The 22,666-nt window shown below is 37.1% G+C and overlaps 1 protein-coding gene across 5 annotated transcripts in view; it reads left to right on the top strand.

Moving 5' to 3' along the window:
* Window positions 1-22,666, top strand: part of FAM193A (family with sequence similarity 193 member A) — a 104,451-nt gene that overhangs the window by 49,445 nt on the left and 32,340 nt on the right. For all 5 annotated transcript variants that reach the window (XM_090139739.1, XM_090139738.1, XM_090139737.1 and 2 more), the window contains 13 exons: window positions 159-236; window positions 1,708-1,820; window positions 1,970-2,212; window positions 4,116-4,269; window positions 4,372-4,551; window positions 8,335-8,586; window positions 10,910-11,108; window positions 12,400-12,672; window positions 12,992-13,274; window positions 14,424-14,610; window positions 16,269-16,499; window positions 18,206-19,049; window positions 21,667-21,748. In XM_090139739.1, coding sequence (XP_089995865.1) covers window positions 159-236; window positions 1,708-1,820; window positions 1,970-2,212; window positions 4,116-4,269; window positions 4,372-4,551; window positions 8,335-8,586; window positions 10,910-11,108; window positions 12,400-12,672; window positions 12,992-13,274; window positions 14,424-14,610; window positions 16,269-16,499; window positions 18,206-19,049; window positions 21,667-21,748 — 3,119 coding nt within the window. The remainder of the gene's footprint in view (window positions 1-158; window positions 237-1,707; window positions 1,821-1,969; window positions 2,213-4,115; window positions 4,270-4,371; window positions 4,552-8,334; window positions 8,587-10,909; window positions 11,109-12,399; window positions 12,673-12,991; window positions 13,275-14,423; window positions 14,611-16,268; window positions 16,500-18,205; window positions 19,050-21,666; window positions 21,749-22,666) is intronic.

The following is a 22,666-nucleotide window of genomic DNA, read 5'->3' as shown; positions in this document are numbered from 1 at the left end:
TTTTAGGAAATAAAACAAGTGTCATATTGACTGAGTATGCAACTACTTTAAAAATGATACAGGTAAGTTACATGTCACAAAACTTTGATAGAACAACTGACTATAAGCATATGATCTCTGTAATTAAACCACTGAGTTTTTCTTAAATTCTGTTTTAGATGGCAATGAAAACAAAACAACGCATGCTGAAGGAAGACTGGGAATTTTTTAAACAGAGACGTTTTATTGAAGAGCAGGTAGGATTTTTTTAAACCATGTTAAGTAATACTAATGCTCTATGTATATTTTCAAAATGCAGATTTTTGAGTGTAGTATATTACACTAGTTCTATATGATCTAATTGTGTGATGTGTAATGCCAGGCTTTAACCTTGATCAGCTAAAATACAAAGCAAGATCCAAGAAGAGTATATAAGCTTAGTTACTAAAAGGTAAAAACAAGCACCATGGTCTTAGCACTGAATATGCAGTATTAAAATTCTTGATGCTACGGAAGGAGAATTCCCTGTGCCTCTGACTGGGATCCAAAACATGGAACATGGAGCTGTCTTGATGTACGTGATAGGGAATATTGTGTTCGAGAATGTATCAAATTCTCCTGTGTATGCAGAGCTGCGGATTGAGAGAAGCAGCAGCAGGGCAAGATGATTGCATCAGTTCAGACTTTGGAGCTGGGAACCCTAGAGACAGCTCTTAAATTTGTTCTGGGGGTAAAGCTTGAGCAGAGCTACCTGCTTGGTTTTAAGCTGTAGCCAGGGAGGGGGGCAGCTGTACTTCCCTGTATCTACTGTTTTAGACACACTCTATTCACTAGCCTGAAATTGTTCAAGCATGTATTATCCTTTCCATAAGAGTATAGAGTGACTAGGCTAAAGCCAAGATCGGATCTCTGTTCATGTACTACTGTCATGAATTAGAGTGTATGATTATACATTTTAATAAACTTAAGCTTAAATTGCTCAAAACTTTTGTCTATATGGGACATAAGCATTTGTTGGCTGCAACTTTAAAGCATCAGTTGAACAGGGCTCCTCAGAGGACTTGAGGAAGAATCCTCTTTTTATTTGATCCTAATTAAGCTGTAAGCAAATGGCTGCTTAGGTAAGGGTCAGGTCTGAAGCTTAGGCACATCCTTGTTTAACCTAAGGTTTGTAGGTATCTAATGAAATTAAGTTCTTTCAGGATTAGGCCTCTGCCAGTTGGGGGTTATTTGGATTTTCTTTTTTTCACTAGTGTGGTGAAATCTTGTTTTGGGCAGCTACTTCTTTGCTTGAGTTTATCCAGTTGTGGCTGCACAATTAGTCCTATTTTTTTTTTCTTTGCAAGATAAGGATGAGTTTGCATTCTTTCTTCATTTGTCATCCATGTCCTTTGTGCATACCATGAAACAAGGTGAGAACTGCTGAAGTTCAGTATGTGTCAGCAGAAATACCATGCAGTTACAAATGACTAAAGGAGGTGGACATGTCTACTTTACTTTTTCATAGAAAAAACACAGTTTCTTTTAAGTTTGAGTGCCAAAAGTGTGGTGTTTGTAAATTGGAATCTTTTAACTTGTGATTAAAACACTGCTATGATAAAACTTTATTTTAAAATATCTTGCCCAAAGAACCCTTTTTTATTATGCTGTTTGTTAATCTGATGTGCTATTGAATTGTTAATGGAAAGACTTGCACTACTAAAACAATGCCTTTATAATTTACTTCAGCTTAATAACAAGAAAGCACTAGCTGGGGAAAACAACTTCACGGATACAATGAGGCACATGCTGTCATCACGTTTGAGCATGCCTGACTGTCCCAACTGTAATTATAGAAGAAGGTGAGCAGATGTTTTTAACTTGAAATCATAATAAATGATTCATTTCTCATGTTAGAGGAAAAAAGGAAACGTTATTGCAAGAAAGAGTCTGGTTACTTCAAATGAATGCTTGAAGGTCATAAAAGTGTGTAATCTTAATTCTTGAACAGATGTACTTGTGATGACTGCAGCCTTTCACACATTTTGACGTGTGGCATCATGGATTCTCCTATAACGGATGATATCCACATTAACCAGTTACCACTGCAAATTGATTCTGCTCCGGATTATCTATCTGAGATCCGCCCACCTAGTATGTCTTCAGCAAGTTCAGGATCGGGTTCCAGCTCACCTATAACAATTCAGCAACATCCAAGGCTGATCCTCGCAGACAATGGTTCTGCACCAACTTTGTAAGTTCTCAGTTTTAAAAATTTGGAATAGTGAATTGAACTTCAGAAGGCAAGTTATGCAGGCTGACCGTTGTTAGATAATTCTGTTTTAACATCAGAAAATTATAAGAAAATAGATTAATCCTGATACTGAATTCAGAAGTTCCCAAGTCCAGTTTTATCTATTGTGGAACAAAAAAAAATCCTGAATTTTTTTATATTTTCCAAAAATTTGGACTTCACAGCACTGCTAGATGTATGCATCGTATATACTTTTCTGCTTTGAGATTACAAAGATGCTTTAAAGCATCAGTTTAAAATAGCAAAAAAAAAAGTAAAAAAAATTTTTTTAATTTGAGCAATGTAAATGGTGATGCTTTTTCTTTGAGTAATGGTTGCTTCCTATGCATTTTTTTTAGTTCCTAAAAAGCACTTATTAGGCTTGCTGAAGGTGTGTTAACTGGAGAATTGCATCAACAGTACTCCCTGTCAGAAGTGTTTGCCACTTTTTTTTGTTTTGTTGAAATCATAGTGAGATTTGAGGCTTTAGTCTAATGGCAGACTTCTGCCTCTACCATAATTCTGAAAGTATAAAACTGGTTGACTGACTTCTGTATGTAGTTTGGGTGGAACTAGCCATCAGTCTCTAATCAGGTGAAATTCCAGAAGAATGTTTTAAAGAAAGAGGAGAAAAAAAAAAAAGCCTTCAGTACTGGTGGGAATGCTACTGAAGTACATGATGATTATACAGTCAAGGAATTGTCATTAGAACATTGTTAATGTGGTGTGATGAATGATGGGAGCACAGATGAATGAGATGCTTCTGATGAATATGACTTCACCTGTTGCATCCACTGTGATGTATGGTCCGTAAAAGGACTAGAGTTTCTATATCAATCTGGGACATGTTTGAAAACAGGTTATGTGGCAGTACAGTTTGCTCCATAAGCATGTGTTTTGCTATTTCTGTAAACTTTCATGAGCCTTGATTCTGAAATTGAAACAAAGAATGCAGAATTCAGAAAATAAACAAGTTGTATCCAAGTATATACTGTAAGTAGTCTGTTTCCTTTTTTTTTTTTTAAGGGAAATATCACTGCTTCTTGAGGAAGAGGCATTTTTTGTATTGGACCTAAGCCTACTTGTTTTATTTCCTCGTTGCATATTTGAAGCGTGACTTATGGTGCCATCACTTAAATTTTGGTGAAGTGTCTCATAGAATGTAAAAAGTTAAGGTGCTCAGTGTGAGAGCTATTTTTTAAGAGCTTTGGATTACTGTGAAAACATGAACTAAAGAATCTTTGCAACATTTCCCTAGAATGGGTACTAAAACATGCATGTTCTAGCTGTCTATAAAAGGGGAGAGACGACTTGTGTTAAGACTTGAAAGTAGGTTAGCAGGAAAGCACTTCAGTGAGGGGTCATTTATGAACTAATTGCAGTTGAGAAATTCAAGATTTACTTTGATATGTTCAATGCTGATTACTTACAGTTACTTGTTTGACATATTGTGTATATATTTTATTGTTTTGCCACTTCACTCTTTCTTTAAGCAAAATCATTGGCATTTTTCATCAAATTAAAGGTCATCTGTATCCTGTCATTATAAAGACATTAGATTTCTTGGTCACAAGACATTAATGGAATAATATCTTACACAGAAATAGCAGAGAATCTCATTTTCAGTACCAATTAGCTGTTCTGGCATGAAGCCACTGTAGTTAGTAGGAGTGTAGAGATTGCTTGATTTTTTTATTTTTTAATTTGAAAAATAAGGTCAGTTAACTCAAAAGAAGATAGTTGTATAAAAATCCCAATTAGGAATTCAAGTGATGCTCTCAACTTTATTTCATTTTGGTGACTGCTTTCATGATAACTGAGGTTACTGAGCACTGGGATTTATCTAAGCCTCTTTTTCTCTCAGTGGTAGTGATGATGAAGATGTTGCACCATTATCAGCAAAGTTTGCTGATATCTACCCATTGAATAATTACGATGATGCAGAAGTAGTAGCCAACATGAATGGAATTCACAGTGAGCTAAATGGCGGAGATGAAAACATGGCATTGAAAGATGAGGTACAACACTTAGATTGTCTTTTTTCTGGCATTTGGATCTTACTGCTGAAGAAAAGCTAAGCTTGTCCTTCACTCCCATGTTAATGAGTTAATATTACACAGTCTCCTCAGGTGAGCAGTACTAGCAGCAGCTCCTCAGAAGCAGATGATGAAGAAGCGGATGGAGAAAGTAGTGGTGAGCCACCAGGGACTCAGAAGGAGGAAATGTCTCTAGGAAAAAGGGCATTAAGGAAAGATGAAGCAAAAATGGATAGTCCACCACCTTCTTACCCTAGTCAACAGGTATTGTAACCTGTGAAGAAAAAAATGCAACCTTTTAGTAATATCAGAAATTTGACTTTTTGAGTGATAATACATTTACATCTTCAACCTGAATTATATCTTTAACTTTGAATATATTGATATATATTGATTATATATTATCAGTAGGTAGCTGTGATATCTAAAATATGTTTCAGTTGATTGTATATTGTCCTAGATAGTATCCTTCTTTTTTCACAACCTGAAACACGTTAGTTATGTTAAAGATGTTCTCAGTAAAAGTGATTTCTATCTTTGTGCTTATATGAATGAAAAACAGATACTAAGAAATATATCTTGGTGGTTTGAGCTTGGTCTTTGGTAAATGTTGATGTTATGTGAAACTGCTGTTGAGGGGATTACAATGAGAGCATGTTGTTAATGGGCGCTTTTTAATGTCACATCTGAGGACTAATTTGCCTTGCTGAAACATTGTGTAGTAGCCTGTTGTATGGATAATGTGTGTGGGATTTTTTTGTTGTGGGGTTTTTTTGGTATTTGCATGATTTCTTTTTTTGTTTTCTTGGGTTTTTTTGTTGTTTTTTTTGTTTGTTTTTAAGATTGTTGCACTCTCTTCTGTAAGTTCACTAAAACACACAGGAAACTTTACCCACAGCATCTGCTCAGCAGGTAGTGGGGTCTGGTTTAACAGCTAAACAAATAGTTCTATGACCATCAAAGTAATTCATCTGTTGGACTTGTCTTTGTTTCTTTCAATCTGAGTTATCCTACAGCTATAACATGGGTTTACACTTTGAGAGAGGAAATATTACTCTAAAAATCACTCTTGTTGTACAAAAGATTCTACAATGATGGAAGTCTTTGAGGGGTTTGATCCTCCCCCTCTACTTTGCCCTCGTGAGACCACATCTGAAGTGCTGCGTCCAGTTCTTGGCTCCCCAGTGCAAAAAAGACAGGGATCTCCTAGGAGCCCAGCAGAGGGCCACAAAGGTGATTTAAGGCCTGGAGCATCTTCCATATGAGAAAAGACTGAGTAACCTGGGTCTTTTCAGCCTGGGGAAAAGAAGACTGAGGAAGGATCTGATAAATGTTTAAAAATATCTAAAAGGAAGTGGGAGACAAATGGATGAGGCCAGGTTCTTGGTGGTGTGATAGGACAAGGAGCAGTGATCTAAAACTTGAACATAGGAAATTTCATACAAATATGTGGAAGAACTTCTTTATGGTATGGTGACAGAGCACTGGAACAGTGGAAGTGTCTTATGAGTATTAAGCTACAACTTCTCTCAACAAGCTTGTTGAGAAATCTTTTTTCTATGTATGACTTACTGATGCAGTAATTAAATGTGCTGAGACATCCAGCTTGTCAGGCTAACTGGAAACGGGTGAACAGATTTCACATTTGTTGTAGAAAATCAAATGATGCTGAGATTATATAAGTCTACTTCTGTTTCACCTTACAGTTTAGTTTACTTACCTAAGATGTTATTTAACCCTTTTTTCTATCTGCTTTGGGGGGAAAGAAAGAAAATATTCTGAAGAACTCCTATTGATTTTTTTTTTTGCCTGATGATTTTTTTGTCAAAGCTGGGTATTTACTTTGTAATGCTGTATTCATGTGATTCATTTCACCGATATGTTGGAGATCATTTTGTATCATCTATTGGAATTTCTCATTTCCTGCCTTCTTTAGGCAGAGTATCAGCACTCAAAAGAGGTGATCATTCCCCTCTGCTCACTGTTGGTGAGGCTACACCTGGAGTGTTGTATCTAGTTCTGGGCCGTTCCCGTTGGAGAAGGACCTGGGGATTCTGATAGACGAGTGGCTTGAAGGTGCGAAGAGGATGGAGTCAGACTCTGCTTAGTAGTGACCAGTACCAGGTCAGGAGGCACTGGGCACAAATGAAAGTACAGAGTGTTCCATCTAAACTCCACAAAGTACTTCTCTGCTGTGAGCATGATGTAACATTGGCACAGGCTGAGGAGTTTTCCTACTTGGACATCTCTGAAAGCTGCCTAGATATGGGCCTGTGCATCTTGCTCACAGTGGTCTTGCTGGGGCAAGGCTTGGCCCAGAAGGACTCAGAGGTCTCTGCCAAGAGACATCAACCATTCTGTGATTCTGTCATTAATTGCTTCTGTCAATTTCTTTGTTCCACTTTAAATTCCTTTTTCATACCAAGTACCCAAAGGTTGGTCAGAATCAGATTTTGAATCTCCATGTTGCTTTTTTGGTTTATTTTTCCTCTTTTTAATTTTTTATGAGATTATTACTAGTTACTTGATACAACTTTCTCCTGAAACAAGTATTATTTGCTCTTAATAGATCTAATTGCATTTGTTGTATTTGGTGTAAGAAATCTTCATATTTTGAAACATGCCTTGTGTCAAAGGCTGTAATACTTCTAAGTTAAGATGAAGTGTTATGTGTTTCTGAGAGGAAAGCATGCATGTTGCAGAGAAATGCTACCTGTCAGTTCTTTTCTTGAAAGCTAAGCTAAGAAGCTAATGTTGCTTCTTGGAAAAGATGTGTAGAGCCTCATTACTGGGAAGAAGTAACAGCTGGGAAGCGTTCCTGTATTGCTTCTGGTAAAAACTGTCTTCCAGTAAAATGTCAGATGACAGTGTTAGTAAAAAGTACTAAGGTGAGAGAAGAAAATGGAGGTAGCTCTTTCCTGAGTGTCTTTTCTTCCAGAGTACGTGAGCCCTTTAAAGACTATAGAGTCTGAAGATGCCTTAAGGATCAGTAAAAGATTCCAGTAAGGCACACATTTTCCTTTATTTGTAAGGCAGTTGCATAGTAATTGAATTTGGAAGGGACCTCTGCAGATGGTCTAGTCCTACCATCCTACTCAAAGCAAACTCTTTAGGAGGAGGCTGCTCAGCTCTGTGTCCAGTTGGATTTTCAATATCACCAAGGACTGGGGGCTTCAAAACTGTGGATAACATGTTTCAGTGTTCAGCCACCTTCACAATAGAATAAGTACATAAACACTTGGAGTGGAAATTCCTGTATTTCAATCCATGCCTGTTTCTTCTCACTCCTTCATGGGATACCACTGAGAAGATCCTGGGTCTCTTATCTTTGTTTTCCTTCTTTCCCTGAGTCAGGTATTTATGCACATGGGTAAGGTCCTCCTGAGTCTTCTCTTTAGAGGCTAAAGAATCCCAGCCCTTTCAGCCTTTCCTTGATATATGCTCTAAATCCTGAATCATCTCTGTGACCCTTGGCTGGACTTGCTCCAGTGTGTCCTGGTTTCTTGTATTGAGGAGCCCTTCAGTCCAGGTTTATCTCACAAGTGCTGAGCAAAGGGGAAAAATCCCTTCCCTTGACTTACTGGCCATGCTCTCCCTAAGTCTTAGGGCTTCTTCCAACTTTGTCAGCTAATGAGCCCTTACCACTACTGTTGTGTGTACTGTTTTTCCATATACTTGGGAAATTGTGAAATATAAACATCCAATTCTGTTTTTATATTGGAATTAACCTAGCAATCTAATGTTATCAAGATTTCCTATTCTTGTGTGCCCTTGATAATTCGATACAAATTATCTTCGTCGCTGATAGTAGGTATTCAAAATCTGGTGTCAAACTGTGTTGATCTTGAGAGCCAAGCTTAACTAAGAGATCCTCCATTAGTACTTTTAATCAATGTTTTTTTCACGAGGAATTTGCCAGATGCTCTGGATTTGTTAATAGATGTATTCCAAAGTAAATTGTATTTATGATTATTAAGAAAAAGGATCTAGGGAACTACCTGATTGTATTGTTAAGTACATTGATTGTATTTTATTGTACACTTACAGGCTGACCAAGGTCCAAATGCTTGTGAATGTCATGTTTGCAAACAAGAAGCTTCAGGTCTAACAGCCTCTGCACTTGCAACTGGACGCCTGCCTGCTGGGCATCAGTTTATGAATCCTGAAAAACCTGCACATCCTGCACTTCATCTTTATCCTCATATTCATGGACATATACCATTGCATACAATTCCCCACCTTCCTCGTCCGCTTATCCATCCCACCTTGTATACAGCTTCCCCCTTTACACATAATAAGGTAAGCCTGCCAAGGTAGATGTGTCCTGATCCTAGGAAATTACTGTATGCTGGTATAAATTAGCAGGTGGCTGAGTATCGGTAAAACTGTAAACATTGCTTTTTAAATTGTTGTCTGTTTGGATTCTGATTCCCTTTTAGAGGGAATAGTGAAGTGTAAGGAGTAGGGCATAGTCAGAACTGGAGAAAGGCTCACACAGCAAAATTAAGAGTAGTTTGCATCAGAAAGACTGATAATTTCCTTGCTTTCATTAGAAAGAATTTAGAGTCAAATGGGTCTAGAATGGTGGGAAGAGTAATGAGACTTTCATCAGTATAATAGGACTAATTAAATCTTCATTTAATATATGTTGGAGGTCAAAATTTAATATTCCATTTTGGCGATAATGTTCTGAGATTTTTAGTTCAAAGTGCTAGTACTTTTTTCTTTTTTATTTTTAGACAGTTAGGCATAGGAGTCTTTTAAATGATTTTTGTGCTTTAAGAGAACTTGGTTTTTTGCAGGTTCTGCAAAATTCTTTTGACTCAAAGCATGTAATTAATGAAAAAGAGGGGGACAGCAAGGATTAAGACCTGGTGGCTCCTTTTGGAAGCATGAATCGAAAATTAGGAATTGACATTGATGTGGTGCCATTTCACATATTTCATTCAGTTGAACTATGAGCCCTGCTTAAAGGGGCAAAGATGTGGTTACTATGATGCATTTCTCTCACCTTCCTTTTTTTGATCCAGAGAACTTGTGGTTGCAAGGAGAAAAGATTAGCTCACTGTGGTGACCATTAAGTAATTGTTAGCATCGCTATTAACATCAACTTTGTTTGTCCTATCTTACTGTTATCTCTTCCTTCTCTGTTGTGTTGCATTGACATTTCTTAAGTCTACAGCCTTTCTTCTGAAATCCCAAATTGTTGTACCATCCTTCTGCCATCCTTCCTGCACTCTTCCCCATCCCTTTGTAGCAGTCTACTCAAGCTGCCATCCACGTGATACCCTTATCTCTGCTGTGATTCTTCTCAAAAGATCTTTGCATGGTGGAACATCTGCAGCATATTTTTGAGGCTACACCAGCAGCCCCATGTGGAGGCAAGCTGCTAGCACTGAGTGGCTTTGTTATACTGGCCAGATCTACTATTTCTGGCACAGAGCACCTGAGCCAGCTTGGCTCCGTGTGTTTTTGTTGTGTGGGAGCTAGAAAGACATATGTGGAAGCTGAAGCTTTAGGCAGCTTTTGTATTTGAACAGTCAGATGAATTTGGCAGAGCTGGTAGTAAATAAACTCTGCCAGATCAGGATCTGGTTCATTATATCATGGATAGGCTGTTCTGTCCCTATGATGTTTCTTTTGTACCCGTGTATGGAAGATGCTTGAGCTGCTTCGATCTTCCAGATCTGTCAGATAATGAAAATGTCTGGATTAAAAAAAACATGAGCAACTGGGTATATGATGAGTTTTCTTCACTGTGTGTAGATGTTAGTGTCTGAAATGTTACTGAACTCAGCTGCTACTTGTCTACATCTGTATAGCTTTTCATTGCATTAAATGTAGTGTAGAAACAGGATAAAATCACTTCCCTTTGGCTTTTTTAAATGTGGTGGTAATTGAATGTAATGCTTGCATTGCTCAAGGTCTGTGAACCCTGAGCAACAACTTGCCTTTATAAAACAGGAAAAAGTATTTCTGTGGGTTTCTTTGTTTTGTTTTTGGATGCTTTTAAGAACAGAAGGTTGCATTCATTGCCTTTGAAGTTTTAAGCCAGTTTTAATACTTCTAGATGAGAAGAGCAGACAAATAGAACCAAGTTGAAAATGATGCTTTCAGATATAGTGTTTTGTTTTTCTACTGTGCTTGTTTCCAATCCTGAAGTGTTAGTAATCCCTTTATCACAGGTGTTTTGTGTAGTAATGATTGTCATGTCACGGAGGATTGCTTTTAGCATCTTGGGCTTTGGAAGGTAATAATAATTCCTATTAAGTTGTACATTGACGTAAATACTTTTTTAGATGAAAAATGAGGATCCACCAATATATATTAACCCAAACATTTTTGGAGGATGCTTTGTTTTGTATTCATCTGTTATAAAAATCTGAAGGAAAAGTTTATGATTATAAAATACACACTTGTACATAAAATCTGTGTAATACATTATCTGCTTTTAAAAATCAACAGAGTGATCTTTTTATCATTCTGGGAAATAACATTTATTACCCTTAGCTTTTTATAATGCCTTTCACAATTGAAACAATTTATGATTTGAATGTTGCTGTTGGAGTGACTGTGTAAGCAAACAGAATATCAATGAGGAAAATACTCTCTATTTTTGTAGGCATTACCGCCAGCTCCAGTTCAGAATCATTCAAACAAGCATCAAGTATTCAATGCATCTCTCCAAGATCATATTTATCCAAGCTGTTTTGGGAGCACTCCAGATTGGAATAGCTCTAAATTTATAAGTCTCTGGGGATCAGAGATGATGAATGACAAGAACTGGAATCCTGCTACGTTTTTGCCTGATACAATTCCTGGTGAGGTTTTGTTATTACTTGACACTGACTAGTTAAAATCCTTATGTCGTGCCGTGGAATGTGGCACTTATTTCCAGGAATGATAGGTTTCATCATCATGTTCTTAATGAGATGGGATTCTGGCAGGGATTTGCTGCCATTTCTACTTGAGTGGTATTGAAAATTGGAAAATAAATTCTTACATCTTAGAAATAGGACTCCAAAGGCAGAAGAATAACAACATTTTTCACCTCTGCTCATTGTAGAAGCATTTTCATCTTAGAATGTTTAGGACGGCAAAGAAATTGGAAGTCAGGGGGAACTTAAGTTGCTTTTAATCTGCCACAAAGATCTGCTTATTTTCTACGGGACTGCAAGAGCACTGGTAATGTGGTACTGCATTCTCCTCCTTACCTTACACAGAGATGAACCTTGTCATTCCAATAGAGACATACACCTAGGAAGAAGTTGATTTAAGCCAGGAAGCTTTTGGAGATATTAATGGTTGAAGTTAAGTAGAAGAGGTTAATAGAGAAACAAGCGTGTACATACCTTTCCATTCACATCATAGCAAAGAAGTAGTAGAAAAACTCTTGTAAAATGTAATTTGTGTGAAAAAGGAAGCCTGGTTTTATGTTCAAATGTTTTTCAGAGTGGTTTTTCTGTTTGCTTGTATCAAGCTGCTGAAGTAATGTTAAAAAGAAAAGAAATGGAAAAACTTCCAAAAAACCTCACCAGTAGTATAGCTTGTCTTTGTGCAAACATGGTTAGGAGTACTTTTTCTAAGGGGTGGTTAGTGGCAAGCTTCCGTGGGAGGTCTGATCACAAAGGTATTACCATAGTTAGCTGGAATCACCAATAATTAAAGATTTATCGTATCACGTTGATAGAAGAATGTGCTGCTACTTCATGTGTTGCAATTGTTGCATGGCTAATGTGGACTTCAGATATTGAAGTTTACATGCTTAGCATGTAATAAAGTATCCAATTTTAATTCTTCAAGTATAAATGTATATAGGTCTGTAGCATCTTTGCTACTTGTTTACACATGTAGCAGGATTCTTAAAACTGTAACTTTAAGGTTATTGACTTGTGCTTTGAGACTTAGTAGCACATTTTATTACATCTGTATTCAGGGCAAGAGGTGGTTGTGGGGGGATCATTTGGCTGAAATGATTCAACCAACATGAACAGGGTCTCCTTGTTGGTCTTGTAGCATCACATCTAAATTATTACATGTTTAATTCTGAGTACCATAAAGATTATTCTCTAATTCCGTGATACTTAATTATTTTGTGCACTTCAATTGAAGGGAATGATATATTAACGCCAGCACTCTCAGAAATAAGACCTGAAGCACTTCCTACCACATCTAGCAATGAAGGATCAGCAGTTACTGATGGCAAAGAAAAGAAAAATGCTGCAAAGAAGAAATGTCTGTACAATTTCCAGGATGCCTTTATGGAAGCTAACAAAGTTGTCATGGCAACCTCTTCTGCTACTTCTTCTGTCTCCTGCACAGCTACTACAGTGCAGTCAAGCAGCAACCAGTTCAAAGTATCATCCAAGAGACCTTCATCAATAGGTAGGGATTTGTAATTCACACACTTCTTAATAACTGTTTCCAGTACATATCAAAGTTCTATGTATGTTTGCTGTAGTTTGTATTATCCTTAATTCATGTTCTTAATACTCCTGAGTTTTAGTCTCTGTATTCCTAGCTTGAAGAAATTTTTAAGGCATCTTAATATTAGGGTTTGGGACTCCTAGTAGGCAGATCAGGAAGTACTACATAGTTTTTAGAGAGGCTGAGGAAGTCTACCACTTTGAGTGACTGTTTGGGTAATTAATTGGAGACTTAATTTCTTCCAGTTGTAATCAGTTTTTTTCCCCTCCAAATTTAGGTGAAGTGTTCCACAATATTAATAAAGAGGACCATAGACATTCTGCACCAGTTGCACCACGAAATAGTCCTACCAGTTTAGCATCGCTTCCTTCGCTGTCTCCTGCTGCACTGTCTCCAGCTTCTACACCCCATCTTCCAAACCTTGCTGCTCCTTCTTTTCCCAAAACTGCTGCAACAGCCCCTGGATTTGTGGATCCCCATTCAGGTCTTTGTCCTACTACGGTTGTACCTCCTACTTCCACCACAGACAGCTCTGTAAGTGCCCCACCAAGTGTCTGCAGGTGAGTCTGGTGCTTGGGTGATAGAATCAGTAAAGCATTGATTTCTACAGAGTTGTATCTGTTGTTCCATAGCATGTGCTGTTTCAGTGTTCAGCTGGGCACTGTAATGCTAGCTCTCAACAGACAAGAGAAAATAGTAGGTGCATTGCTCAGACTGATTAGCCAGGAGGTTTGAGCTAACTAGCAGTTACCTGTTATGTGTTATGTTTTCTCATACTTTTCCCCTAATTAGAATACTTTTGAACAGCTTTTTTTCACTGTTTTGATCACTAATTTTTGATAAATCTCCTTTTCTGGGGGAGCTGGAAGAGTGAGTTTTTTGCTTCAGAAAGAAGATGCACATATGTTTTGGTATACGAATGGTTATGGTGTTCTCACATTGTGAACATATGAACAAAGAAATAATAACACTAGATCTTCCTTTAAATATTTTACAGTTACAGCAAGATAATGTGTCACTCAGTCCTTCTGGAACTGTGATATGTTGGGCAGGTAGTTATGCAGCCCTTTGGAGGGGATAAAAAAGCAGCTCTCTTCAATAAGCAGTTACATAGCAGTGTAACTGCTTATTGAAGAGACCTGCCTTCCCCCCCCCCCCCCCCCCCCTTCAAAAAATTAAGCTACAAACAGGATCTTGTGGCAGCATGTTGTTTTTAGCCAATCCTGAATTTTTTAAGTTGAGAAAAAGAAAAATCTGTCTAGAACCAGGGGATTTTAGGAATAAGTTGTGGTATGAAGAGAGCTGTGCAGTGCACAAGTGATAAGGCAGGTGACAGTTCAAAACCATTCCATATTAAAACTAAAAATTTCTGCCTCTGAAATTATTTTTCCTGGTTTGAGACGAGGAAGAACAGTTTCACAACTGACTTTATGGGCTACTGATCTAGTGAGTCACCTAATGAGTTTTTCATTAATCACTTTACCATGCATGATTTTTTTCTTTCTGCTTAGTTTTGAGCATCTCCATTTGGAAGCTACTGTATGAAGGCCTTAGAATTTGATACATCACTGGTGATTGACATCCCAGTTTGAGAGTCATTGTTCCTGGTAGATGTACATATAGCTGTATGCTTTTTTGTTTCTTTCAAACATTATTTCTATTATTATCCAGAATTGTTTTTTTACCAGCTTTTACTTAATTTCACACAGTGATCCTGATTGTGAGGGCCATCGCTGCGAGAACAGTAACACTTATGATCATCAGCAGTATGATGGAGAGGAGAGCCAAGATGAAGACAGTTGTTCAGAGCATAGCTCAAGTACCTCAACATCCACAAACCAGAAGGAAGGAAAATACTGTGACTGTTGTTACTGTGAGTTCTTCGGCCATGGCGGAGTAAGTTGCTGGATTTACAATTTTATTTTTGCTTTTTTTTTTTTTTTTAATGTATCATCAGTTGCATGGATCTTATTAGACTGTAGCTAAGTGGGGGTTGAAACTCACTGAAGAGATGAGTAGCAAAAGGAAGTTCAGTGTGTGGGCAGAAAATAATTTTCCTCTTTGAAATGAAAAATCAAAACAAGACCATCCAGTTGAAAGCAAATAAGAAGTAATAAAAATGGCTAAAAGATTTAGCAAGCAGTTGACTTGGATAATAGATCCCCTGTTTGACTGTGAAACTGCAAATGGGCATTCTGCCATGTAGATATCTTCACAAGTATGTGCACTTATCTAGAGTAGTGTGATTATTTATAATGTGGTAAGTTCAAATAAAAATGCACTTAATAGAAGATTTATTAAAAAAAAACATTTGTAGTAATTCTATCTATAGAAATCTCAGTTCTTGAAGTATTCATTTTAACATGATATTAAAAAAAAAGCTAACAACTATCCGTAAGGAACTCAGGCAGTGTAGGTTTGAATAACATTTTTATCAAAGGAAAACCCAAACAATACATTCTGTCTTTTTATTATTATAAACAATCTGCCTTACTGGAGCATTTTGATAAGTGCTGACTTACATTTAAAAGGTATTTTAATGAAATTAAATGTCAAAGATTATACAAAATCCTTTCTCTTATGTTCTTTATTTTAGTACTTAGAGATTTGGATGGAGCATCTTAAAGTTTACTTTATACTCTTACGTAGCTCTCAGTTCTCATAGTCAATTCATTTTCACAAGTGAAATGCTCAAAGCTTTTTAAAAGGTGCCACATTAAAATTTTTCTTAACTTAAAATTATATTTCATTGCTGGCCTTATGTTACTTGTATGTGTGTAGTGTGCTTTTAATAATCAGGTCACAAATGGAATTTGAGTCTCCGGCATTTTTTTGTGTTTGAAGTAAAAGTTCAGCTTATTGGGCATGTATTTGGTTAGCATCTATTTCATCTTAAAGTTTGAAATGAATTAAAAGGCCCTGCCCTGTGGCTGAAAGGGGCGAGGAGGGGGATCCCATTGCACGTTCCCACCATCCCCAGGTTTCATCTGTTTTTGACAGCTGCCCAGTTGCATGGTAAGGTGTTGGATGTGCTGAAGTGGCAGAATGCTACAGGATTTTGTAGTAGTAGGTTTGGTTTTGCTGGTGTAGTGAGTTGAACTAGTGTGGCCCCAAATAGATGGGCAGGCATAGTTTGGTGCAAGGTGATGAACCCAGAGGCCCATGTAGCCCAAACTCTGAAAGACACTTAATAGAAATTGAAAGCAGTAGCAGATGTCTGCTCTTTTAAATCTTCAGATGTGATACACCAATCACAGGAAAATACCAAAGTCTCTTTTTGCGCTGTTAAAGGCCTTTGTCTTCTCATTTGTGTACTCCTCTGTAAAATCAGTCATTCTTCCAGTTGTAAAATGGAGTTCACAAGCTAGCAACAAGCCTGATAGGTCTGTTGCCTGTTAAATACGCAGTCAGGTACGCTTACAAACAACATGGAATTGAGTGTTCTGGTTTGAACTCCTAGTTTTTTTTAAGGCCCCTACAGTTTCAAAATCTTCTAAGTGTTAGGTCAGTGAAATTTAGATTTAGTCACGAAATATTTCTCTTGTGTCCTTCAGCCACCAGCTGCACCAACCAGTAGAAATTATGCTGAGATGCGAGAAAAACTTCGTTTACGTCTGACCAAAAGGAAGGAGGAACAGCCCAAGAAACCGGATCAGATCTCTGAAAGGGAAAGTGTTGTTGACCATCGAAAGGTGGAAGACTTGCTACAGTTCATAAACAGCTCTGAAACCAAACCAGTTAGCAGTTCTCGGGCAGCCAAGCGAGCAAGACATAAGCAAAGGAAGGTAATATAAAATAGTGTGTTTATCCGAAATCCTCATACATTTGAATCTGTAAGCATGTTTTGTGACCACCCTGTAAGTATACAACTATGTGCTGACTTGATAATAGTGGCCTAATGTTTGTTGGGTTTTTTTTGTCACTTGTGATGGTTCTGTCTGTTTACTTAAGTGAGGCTTGCTTAGCTTTTCTGATGCTGTCTTAGAAGTTACTTAGACTAGGAAGAGTTCTCACAATGTTGCCATCATCTTCTTAGTCTCAAGTCATCTTTATGTGGGAATTTTCCACACAGTTACTAAGTTTCAGAAGTAAAAATCTGATTGTTGCACTGAATGGGCATTTTAGAAGTGCAGGAAATTAGAAAATTAGTGTTTCTTTCTTGGAGTGATGGTTATGATGGATGACTGTAGGAAGCCAAAAAACATGAGATCAGTGCTTTCATGAAAGTGGAAAAGTCAAGTTTTGATATTTGTAGCATGATTGCATTGGGCACTTTGAAAGGGGTTCATGATGACATGAAGGACCACCATAAGTCAGAGTGAAGTACAAAGCTGCTAAGGAGCGGGCAATAAAAAAGAAAATAGGTCACTTTCAAATGAAAATTGATGAAAACATGTGAAGCAAAAATAAAAAAATTAAAAAAACTACCTTTTAAATTTAATAAGGAAATTATTTTCCAAAAACAACATTTGCTGAGTTAACAGAGGAAAATGATTTTTCTAAGTTGAACAAGGAGAAAAATTGCTTTTCTTATTGCAATTCAGTTATCAATTTTAAGTGTGAAGTTTAAACTGTTTAAACCAACTGAGGTTGGTTGCTGAAAGTTTATCTATTTTGATATTCATGTTATGTGACTTCACAGTAAATATTTTGTGTTTGTGGATTAGTTTTTTGGCACTAAGTCTGCATGCTATAATGCTTCCATAGGCTTGGAAGACCTGGTATTCCCTTAAGAGGGTGATGGGGCTTTTGGCACGACTTCTATAACTATGGGAAAGGAATCCTCTGTAGATGCTTTGAAATGTGTGAGAAGCTGTATGAATACAATTGTTCTCAGTGTATAGCTTTCGTTGCTTATCATGCAAGATAAATGTTGCACGGTTTCAGGAACTTGCAGTAACAGTTGGTAAAAGTCCTTTGTATCTTTGTTATATGTGGTTGTGAGCTTACAGGTAACAAAGTGTCACCATCCTTACTGTTCTTGACAGCTTTTAACGCATCTTAGATGTGCTTGGTGTTTTTGTTTTGAGTTGCTTTTAACAATTACTTCTAATGTTAATAAACACTGAAACAGAGTAGCTGCTGGCCAAGAGAACAGATAAGTGATGCAACATATGATGCAAGGTTCATGCCTCAGTAATACACAAATAGATGAGAGAATCAAGTGGGAAATTTCATTTTCAACAAGTACTTGTGATTATAGATATCTTTGGTATGAAGTGAAGCTTAGCAGTAGCAAAGAACAGTTGGTACTGACAACAGTCAGGTGTGTTACAGAAACATAGAAATTCCAAAAGGATTTCAATGTACTTTAAAAGGCAGCTTTTTTTTTACTGAGTTATTTATTTCCTGCTGCATCCTTGTGGATCAAATAAATTGGTTATGCTAACATTCTGAGACTTAAAATGTTTGCACAGAAAGCTGATAATGATAGCTAAAACTCGTTTTCAAAATCTGTGTCACTTCCAGTAATCTAATTGTTATTTTGTAGCTTGAAGAAAAGGCTCGACTTGAAGCAGAAGCCAGGGAAAGGGAGCATCACCAGTTGCTTGAAGAGCAGAGGAGGCAAGAGGAGGAAGAAGAAGAGAGGCTGAAACAAGAACTACAGCGGCTTCAAGAACTTCAGCAGTTGAGGGCTGTAAAGAAAAAGAAGAAAGAGCGAACAAATAAGGACTGTCAGAAGGTGGACGTGCTTACTCAAAACTGCCAGGCAGCAAAGGAATCTGTCCCGAATGCACCCGAAGACATTCAGAATGGTACACTTGAGCAATCAGAAAAGATAGAAACCTCCTCTGGTTCACTGTCAAGACACGTGAATCACACAGAACAGAGGCCGCTTTCGGAGACAGGCTGTGAACCATCCAATGCTGTGAACACTAGAGACTCAAAACTGCTTTATCAGAAAGAGGGGAGCGTAAAGCAGCATGAGCCCCTCTCTTTTCTGCTTGATATTATGCATCAGCATAAAGAAGGAAACAACAAACAGAAACTAAAGCAAATAAACAAACCGTGTGCTGAGCAAGTGAAAAAGCCTGTTGAATCCTCCAAAGCAGCTGAGATTCAGACTAAAACCAGAAACCAAATAGAATCCAAAGCAAAAGCAGCAGAGCTCCCAGTGCTTGCAGAACCTAAAAAAGAAGAGAAGAAATTAAACAACAACAACAAAAAACAATTGAACCACATAAAGGAAGAGAAAGCACCCATCACAAGTGAATCCCCTTCACCAAATGAGCAGCAGCAGAATAATAAGCTAATACTTGCAGATTCTCCTCAACCGAAAGGCAAGAACAAGAAAAACAAGAAGAAAAAAGGGGACAAAGTCAACAATTCCATTGGTAAGAAAAATTAAGTTGCCTGTTGGTTTTCTTTTTTACTGTTACTACTTAAATCGAGAAGCTTAAAATTTTTCTTTAGCCAATCTGATAATGTAAAACAAATCCAACAACAAAGATCCAGAGAAATTGATGTCAGGAAAAACTCGTGTCACTGTAACTTCAGTTTGTTTTCAGGGTGCTTGCTGGTAATGCACAATCTGAAGATAGCATTTTCCTTTTAGGATATGTGTATATACTTCTAGTGAAGATATGTAGAAGTCTTTAAAGCCTGAGTAAGGTAGCATATACCTCTGTTTTGTAGGGTTTTGTCTGTTCAGAAAGGCAGTCTCATCGGTAAAGCCTGTATTTGTTAAGAAATATTCCATATATTGAAGCAGCTTGCTGAGTTCCGTTCTGAACTTGTGTAAAAGCAAGGGTGTTCCTCAAATAGAGTTGAATTTTGTCTAAAATTGATCTTAATCTGTGCACAAGGAGAATTATTGGATTCTGCTGTCAAAGAATAATGATTCATTTATCAGCAGTAATAATTATTTTCATATACTATTTGCATTAACAGGCATAGTAAACTAATTTACTGTTTTTTTCATTTACCTGTGTGAAAATTTAGTGGAATGTTTTTTAATTAAATATATTGAGTGTTTTCTCCATGTGAATATCAGTTTATGCTAGGAAATAGATTTTATGCACCCAATAAGAACAGTAAAAGCATAGAAGTTTGAGTGAATTCGAGTTGCACTGACATAATTTTCATCCCATTGCATTCTTTTGTTTTATTTTCCTGAAAGCCTTTAAGGCTGATACCAAAGCTGATGAACACATGCACTGCTAGCTGATTTGCCTTGGCAGCATGCTAGTCTATCTGCTGGATCTGTTCCTGTGTTCACTTGGTCCCTCCTGGGGCTGGTGGTTGGGGCAGCTTTGTGGTACAGAAATGTCTGCTCAGAGTACGCAGCTGAGCAGCAGCAGTGCACAAATGAAGTATTTGCTAAAATGACTTAATACTGCAGTTCATGCTGCTGTGCTGCCTGGTAAGCGTGTAACACCTCAATCCTCCATGGCAGTCTGTGCCTGAGTACAGCATTGAACTTTTTTCTTCTATACTTTAGTTCTTCTGAATACTATATTGTCATGAGGTTTTGTTTGCTTTGTTTTTGTTTTTTTTTTTTAATTTACAGAGAACAGTGTACTCCAGTCGTTTAAGACAAAACTCCAAGGAGGAATTTAGGTCACTTCTTGCACCTTCTCTTTTCCTCTGTGTATGTAGATACACACAGACACATGCTTTTTCTGCTATTAATACAAGTATATTTAACAATTCCTGAAATCTATTATTCAAATGTAGAAAATGGAGGAACACGAGTGATTTTAGAAAGAGGTAATTGTGCAACTCTCCAGATCTGGGCTGGGTAGCCACTTGGAATTGTTGTCTTTAGAACTAAAAGAAAGATGGTGTAATATACAATTTCTTTGGCTGTAATTTCTTCAAGATACTGGATTGATGGTCTAAACTAGCAAAGGCACAAAAGATCAGCTGTGGAAAAATGTACAGGTGTAGTAGAGACGACAAAGACTTTGTTTCCATCAAACATTGCTTCTGGTATGATCTCAGTTTCTTGAAGAAATAGTCTGACAGAGCATTCTGACTCCTCTTTTTGAAGAGGTTGGGATATAGGGAGCACAGGGCTTTCAGGTTCTTTAGAAATAAGTTGTGAGGCAAAGATACGTAATTTTTGAGCTGTCAGGAAAGTCTTTAGGGAAGAGTTATCTGCTCTCATAGTTCCAAGGATTCTGGAAAGTAGCGATGTGTGCTAGGTGTTTTCAGTTGTGTGCTTTGAGTCTTGCTGTCTTTGGAACGTGTTCTGAGTCTGCCTCAGAAAGGAGAATGGTGTAGGATGCAAAGGGAGATTTAGAGGAAAGAATTCTCAAATTGGTTTCTGCTACAAATTACATTTTCTGAAGTATTTATGATAGAAAGTACAGGAAAAAGAAGTGCTGGGACAGTATAGTATACCAGTAGCTACAATAGCTGATGCTCAATTTTGACCATGTTAAAATATCAGAAGAACATTTGAAAAAGAATCCTAATTGCAAATAGCATGACTTGTACAAGCAACCTGTAATGTCCCAGAGGGGATACTGCAGTTCTACAAAACCAGAATTCTTTAAGTTTTTTCTATAGAAATACAATTTCTTCAGTCTTTCTAAAGCTGCCCTTATAGTAACAAGGCCATCAAAGTTCAGGCAGTCAAGCACGATTCGTTTCCTACCTGATTCATCATGCCTCTTCATATAATTTGATGTTTCTCATGTGTATTCCAGGCTTTTGGCATCTTTTGCAATCCATATGATCAGTAAATTCTCTGTTACTTTGTCTCTTCCTTGTTTCCAATGTAACTCCTTGAAAGATTGAACAGCGATAATAGTATGAGGTTTTTAAGAACTCATTTTCAATTACAGATTTGTATTAATTCAGCCTAAATATGAATAATCACTGGTCCAAAAAGCTCAGACAGTTCTCAAAAAAAAAACCCAAAAACATATTTAATCCAGCTTCTTCCTTTCTTCTCTCCCTTTCCCCTGTGGAATCTAATGTAGTGTAATGCTTTTCCCTTTGTAGATGATGTTTTTCTACCCAAAGACATTGATCTAGACAGTGTGGAAATGGATGAAACAGAGCGAGAAGTGGAGTATTTTAAAAGGTAAAGTTCTGTAATTCCTGCATGAAAAGCTGTTCTGGTTCTTCCAGTATGCTTAGTGACCAAATCCTAGGATTGTCTTTGTGTCCCCCATATTCTCATAAGATTTTCAGAACATTCCCAGCTATCTTTTTTTTTTTCTGTAAGCAAAATTTGAATATTTCTTTTATTATCCACACAAATAAAATACAGACAAAATACTTGCTTTTTTTTTGTTTGTTTGTTTCTAGTGTAAAGATGATAAATACTATGTAAGGTGTTACTTACTGAACAAGCAACTTTTACATTTGAGATGCTATTTTTCTATATTTCACGAGTTTTATTTCATGAGGTTTTTTACATGTTTATGGGAGCTATTACTTTGGAATTTTATACTGCACATAAAATAGAGATAGCCCAACTGCAAATATTAGTTTCTACTAATGATAAAGAGGAGATGTTTATGCTAGTGCAGTGACAATAACAATAAAATGAACTGGTACTTGAGACTGTTTTTTCATTTTGGTTTCTTTTGGAGTTTGTTATTTATGTTTAAGTTCTTCAAATAAGGGCAGACAGCTCATACATACATAATACAGCTGTTCTTCCATAGCACTGTAAACTACTCAAATGTATGTTCTTCAGTTATAGCTGGCTGTGCTAGTTGTCCATGAATATTTCTTAGTAAGTCTTTCATCATGATTTAAAAAAAAAAAGGGTTATGGATAAATCAGCTTTCTATAGTTGAATACTTTAGAATCGATGGTTGTTTCACAAGACAACTAAAGCCATTGATTTTAAAGAGTAGGGCTTTTTTATTTTTAAAATCAGGCTTTCCATATAGATATTGAATGCTTTTCTGAACTTAGATACTTTTGGTAGTCTGTGTGCTTGGGAAGTGTAATACACATCTGAATCTTGCAAAGGACAGCTGCTTCTCTG

The sequence above is a fragment of the Phasianus colchicus genome, chromosome 4, assembly GCF_987193195.1.
Source record: "Phasianus colchicus chromosome 4, bPhaCol1.hap1.1, whole genome shotgun sequence".
NCBI lineage: Eukaryota > Metazoa > Chordata > Aves > Galliformes > Phasianidae > Phasianus > Phasianus colchicus.
The sequence above is the reverse complement of the archived record's forward strand: the minus strand, read 5'-3'. Positions and strand labels throughout refer to the sequence as shown.